Raw genomic sequence first — 5,919 nt, 5'->3', positions numbered from 1 at the left:
CTGTTAAAAAAATTAGATGACATGTTAATTTATTTCCAGCACTGAACAGAACTTTCCTTCCCCAAAATACATGGTGCCAAGAAAAGAATTCCAAGGACTCATTTAATGAAAGTCTGGTGCAGATTCTAGTGCTGTTACGATGCAATATATTTATTCAACACTCCAAAAAAGCTTACATAATTTCCTGGCATCATAAAGGAGATAGGCCTAATGGAAACTTCATTTAAGTGTTCTTTTATGTTCAACTGCTACTGGGATTCAAAACATGTCATGGAAGGAAAACAGTCCTAATGTCCCTCATTAAAGATTCTTTTTTAGCACATGAACATTTGTATACACAATTCTAATGTATCATAAGAAGGCTGAAAATAAGATGATATACTATGTGCCTACATCCTACTCCTTTTTTTGTTCACATTACCAACAAGCACATTGCAAAGAAATCAAAGTAATGATGTGCCATACTGTGAGTAATGGAATGGCTCTTCAACAATAGCTCATTCTCAGATAAGACTATAAATCTGGTCCTAGTGAGAAAACAATAGAAACAAGTAATGTTACTAATTTCTCTAAAAATAAAAAGATTTCTTCTATTTTGACTGTAGAAACGGGCACAAGAGGCCACAATTTAACACACTGAGAAATTACAGTTCTTTTAAAAGGCACTGATGAAGGTAAGTACCTGTCCATCTGGCTAATTCACTTAGTATCATTTCTTTGGAATGTTGGTGATGGAGAGAAATAATCTAAGCATAAGAAATGTATGAGTATGAGGCTTCATAAACCAAATAAGCTAGAATTTCCTAAGTTTTTCTGATATGTGCTCAAGGTCATATTGTTTCATGTGAGCCCTGTGTTTTATCCTCTCTGGATCTAAATAAGCTGGAGGTTCTACCATCCGAGTTATTTTATTCTAAGCTATTACTGAGCCAATCTTCTTTAACACTTTTCAGATACCTTCTGGCTTGGCATTTTTCAGTTGCAGGGAATCTGTAAATCGTGGAAAGAGGACAAAAAATAAAGAAGTAAAAGGGGTAGAGAGTTCTACTTAAGACCTTCTTTGACAACAAAAGTAGCTTCTGTTTCACTGAGGCTTTGGAAGGAAGCTGCTAAATGCCAATCAAAAAGAGCTTAATAACATCCACTATAAAAAAGCAAGCTGCACTCAGGAGGCCCCAGTGACTAATAAGCATTGCCAAAAAGAACTTCACTTATAGAAAAAGGAATTTTACAGTCACCTGAGTAGAATGGGTTATGCTTGTGTTTCAATTAAAGACCAAAAATAGCTAAATGTCGATCTCCGTTTGAGAAGTTCAAAAGCACAGCAGAAATCTGTCTCTACTTTCTATTTTACCAAGAAAAGAAAACAAACATAAAAAAACAAAATCTTCCTTGAAAGAATGGAAGTCCTTTCAAAAAGGAAAAAAAAAATGAAGAAAAAGGGGGGGGGGAATTGCTAAACTCTGGCTAGAAGGTAGAAGAACTAGCATGAAGAAGGAAGGAAAGTAGAAGTAGAAGTAGCACTGCTCATAGGTAGATGAGCATCTGCCTTTAGAGAACAGAGCTATACCCTCTGAATATAAAGTGTTTTCTTGTGCACTAAGGAAAACTGATGCAGATTTGCAAGCACCACCAGGGAAGTTTATCCAGTAGTAGTAAAAGAAAGAAAATGTGATAGTGGTTGATAAGTTCCTAAGGAGGACTATCAATGAGGTAATTTGTTAACCTGATATGACCAACAGAGCTGTCTACTGGGGACATATGTTCATGTGTTCAAAAAGTATTGTAACAAGCTTAAATCTGACAACTGCTACCTAGTTCTAATTATTTTTATGAAGAAATAATACTAACTCTGCCAAAACAAACCTAGGAAGCATAGTTAAGCTTAAGAAGTTCCTGGGAAAACTGAAGAACTTAAGGATACAGGAAGTGTTTTCATCACTGTTGCTAATTGAACATAATAGAAGGGAAAGACAGAATTGGAAAGTGAATATCTAGTTAAGAAGATGCTATTTGAGAAAAGGCTTGGATTTCCAAACCATGGTTTAAATACAGGAATTATAGTCCAGGAAAAGATTTCAAGATTTCAAGATTTTAAGAAAGTGAAGGAATAGGCAGAAACTACCTACTTGAATCTACTAGGTCAGATACTAAAAAGTGTAGTATCAAAAATAAGGGAAGAAAAATCAACAGACTAGATTAGTAATTCATAGAAGACAAAATCCTATCAGAAATATAGGAATGAAATTTACGTCGAGAGAGAGAGAGAGAGAGAGAGAGAATGAATATGAATGAGAGGAAAGGGGACAGGTCAGTGGTACAGTGGATAGAGCACTGGCCCTGGAGTAAGGAGGATCTGAGTTCAAATCCACCCTCAGACACTTAATAATTACCTAGCTATGTGACCTTGGACAAGTCACTTAACCCCATTGCTTTGCCCGCTCCCCCCCCCCAAAAAAAAGAAAAGGAAAGACAGCCATCATGTGACATGTACTTTAGATTCAGTTCAAGTAGATGTCAAAGGATTTCCAGAAAGAATAATTAAGATGCTATGGCCTAAAGTTCTAGAGTGAAAAAAGTAGATGGAATGATGATAAGGGAGAGAATGAATAGTTATCCAACTTTTTGAGGGGTAGAGAGGACTTCAGTTTTTCTGCTAAGGAGAGTAGGACAAAAACTGGTAAAAGGAAGTTGAAACCCAAGGTGAATACAAAGATGGTAAGGGAGTGTCTTCATTGCCCTTAATGAGTACAAATCACATGAGTTAGAAAGATAACCAAAGATATTGCCTAAAAGTTGGCTGTGATTGCATAACTCCTTGAGATTTTTAACAAGAGAAAGGGAGTGGTGCTATAAGACAGAAGACCTTTTTTTTTTAAAGGAAGAGAATGTAGTATGCAGACTATAAACCAGTGAGTTTGATTTTCATTCCTGGCAAAATTTAAAAGAATTAGTAAAAAAAATATAGCTTGGGAACATTTAATAAAGAAATTGGTAATCATTAATTTAATAACAAAATTGGTAATCATTAAGGGAGAGAATGGTTTTTATAAATAATATTTAATGCTAGATTAATCCCATTTTCCCTTTTGACAATGGTACTAGATGGTAGATAAGGCAAAGGTCAGAAACTGCAAACCAGGATTCCAACAAAATATATGACTCTCATACTCTCTCGTGAGCAAAGAAAAAAATAAGACTAGATGACAGTTCAGTTAGATGTATTCAAAATTAGTTGAAAGCCAGACCCCCCCCCCCCAATAGTAATAAATAGGTTGATGTCAACTTGGAAGGAAGACTCCAATGGAGTTTTTCAATGATCTGTTTTGGCTCTGTGCTATTCAACATTTTTGTTATAGTATAGATGAAGTTATAAATCATATGTCTATAAAATTTCCAAGTGACATTAAGCTGGGAAAAATAGTAAATACTTTTGAGTGTCTGATTCAGAATCCAAAGACAGATTAGAACACTATGCCAAATCTAATGATGGACAAATGCAAAATCCTATTTTTGTGGCTGTTGTCATTTTAGTTCTGTCTGACTCTTCATAATCACACTTGCAAAAGATAAGGAAAGCTTTTTGTCATTTCCTTCTCCAACTCATTTAATAAGATGAAAAATTGAGGTAAGTAAAGCTAAGTGACTTGCCTAGGGTGACACAGCTAATAAGCATCTGATTTGAACTCTAGAAGATGAGTCTTCCTGACCCCAGGTTTGGCACTATATTCACTGTGCCACCTAGCTGCCTCATAATGTTCCAGATTTGAATTTTGAAAATTAACTTTAAAAGATTATATAGGATAAGATATACAAGATAAGAGTAGGGGATAGGTCTGGAGAAAAGTTCATATGAAAAAGATCTGGGTTTTTTTTTTAGAAGACTTCAAACTCAATGAGTCAATTCTGTAAAATAGTAGCCAAAAAAGCTAATGGGATAGGCTACAATGAGTTTCAAAATGTCTATTGTACCAATGGCAATTAAATATCATGCTAGGTTTCTAGGACTTCATTTTAGGAAATAAAATGGCAAATTGGAGAGCTCCAGGAATAGAAGAAAAGGATAGTGAAAGAACTGGAAACCATAACAAAAGAGAATTAGTTGAAAGAACCATAGCCTGAAGAAGAGAAGAGAAGACTTCATGAAGTTGGAGAATGAGAAATGATAGTGATCTTCCAGCAGAGCTATGTAGGCTTTTGTTTATTTTCTATAGATCCTTTCTTAATGGTTTAGTAGTCAAATTACTCTCATTTGAAGTACCTATGAACAATCAGTGGGACACTGGCAATTTGATGGAGGATAAGGGGATTGCATGCTAAGGAAAGGATACTAGAGTAAAGCTGGGTAGAACGTGTGAGGGAAGAGTGATAGTCAAAATTCACATTTTTTGCTGCCCCAATATTCTCATATGAATAGAAAGCCAGTCTCGAGTTAGGAAAATCTCTGACACATAGTGCCAAGTCATTTAGTCACTTAGCCCCCCCCCCCCCCAGCAACTCTAAGTAACCCTAAAACTAATTGCTAGGACAGTCCTTGATCTGCATCAACAGTATTTCAGCAATGGAAGTTACATATACCAATGGAAGCACAGGTCTACTAGCCCATAATAAAATGCAGTGTTATAAATAGAGACAAGACAGAGAATGAAAAGGGCAATTCCGTGGAGAAGAGATTAGACTCATTCTACTTGTTCACAAACAGAGAAGAGAAATGGTTGGAAGTTGCAGAGAATAATACAGTTTCAATTTAAGATAAAAGATTCTAACAATTAGAGTTGGTCCTCTAATAATTAGAATAAGTTCTTGTTATCCAAGAATAAGTGAGACTAGAAAAGCACACCTACTCAAAAATAAAATTGCTGCCTTGAGAGACTTTTAATGGATATTTACAAGTAGATGATCACTTAGGGATTACAACCTTAGTAAGTGCAAAGCATTTCTATAGAATATTTTTTTTGCAGAATTATAGCTTTTTTCAACCTAATTCTGGTACCACAAGACATATCTAACAGGTTATGGTTAATACCGATGGTGTTTACTCTGTTGTCACCAGTCTCAACTAAATACTAGAGAGAATCACATGAGACTGCTGGATAGCTTGGGCCTGCCTATTTATTTGTTTGTTTGTTTATGATGAGCTCTTTAACAGGTGTGTGAAATTTTCCTTTAAAACATCAAAATATTTGAAGATATTTTTTATGCATATTTAGGGATATATGTATGCATGTGTGCATTTTTGAAGGATTTTATCTTTCAAACTATATATATATATGAGTAAGATATAGCTATTACCCACCTGTCTTAATTCCTGGACTTCATCTTTTAATGCATATACTGTGTCAACAAGACTCCTGAAAACAAAATATGATTTGACAGATTAAATACTGTTATTGAGTTGTTATATTAAAATACTTAGCCAAAAGAACATCTGTCAGAGCATTTGGTAAGTCAATGTTGTTGTTCTATATTCTTAAATCTTAATTTTTCCAGTCTTACAATGTTGATTGATATCTGAAGTGGAAGATTTAAAAATCGAATGATTTGTTAATGGCAGAATTCTTACCCAATGTAAGATTCAGCCTGTGGAAAAAACAGTAAAGCTTTTATACCCATAAGCCCTCCCTCACCAAACTTCACCATGAATAGTGGCAGTCCCATTCAGGGAATGGAACAGAGATAGAGGTAGCAGGAAGATATCAAATCTTAAATTTGAAACCCTCTTTGAACTGTTGGAAAACTTCTTACTTTTCCTCTATCACAGTCTGACCATTACTTTTAGTTTCTTCCACTATAATTTTCTCCTCTTCTGGAAGCAGAACTTGGGGAGCAGATTCTTTACGGGAACCTAGGATTATTAAGAAAAATTTCAAAGTAAGTATGGTGCCAATATTAAGCAAAAGGATTTGACATTTTAAAGTT

General features: G+C 35.0%; 1 protein-coding gene across 11 annotated transcripts in view; it reads right to left on the bottom strand.

The window, feature by feature from the left end:
• Positions 1-5,919, bottom strand: part of ARHGEF7 (Rho guanine nucleotide exchange factor 7) — a 314,501-nt gene that overhangs the window by 3,116 nt on the left and 305,466 nt on the right. For all 11 annotated transcript variants that reach the window (XM_074192051.1, XM_074192046.1, XM_074192042.1 and 8 more), the window contains 2 exons: positions 5,746-5,845; positions 5,297-5,351 (listed from right to left, as the gene is read on the bottom strand). In XM_074192051.1, the coding sequence (XP_074048152.1) occupies positions 5,297-5,351; positions 5,746-5,845 (155 nt within the window). The remainder of the gene's footprint in view (positions 1-5,296; positions 5,352-5,745; positions 5,846-5,919) is intronic.

Source organism: Macrotis lagotis, chromosome 6 (assembly GCF_037893015.1).
Source record: "Macrotis lagotis isolate mMagLag1 chromosome 6, bilby.v1.9.chrom.fasta, whole genome shotgun sequence".
NCBI classification, from domain to species: domain Eukaryota; kingdom Metazoa; phylum Chordata; class Mammalia; order Peramelemorphia; family Peramelidae; genus Macrotis; species Macrotis lagotis.
Note: the sequence above shows the minus strand (reverse complement) of the source record. Positions and strands in the feature narration are given on the sequence as shown.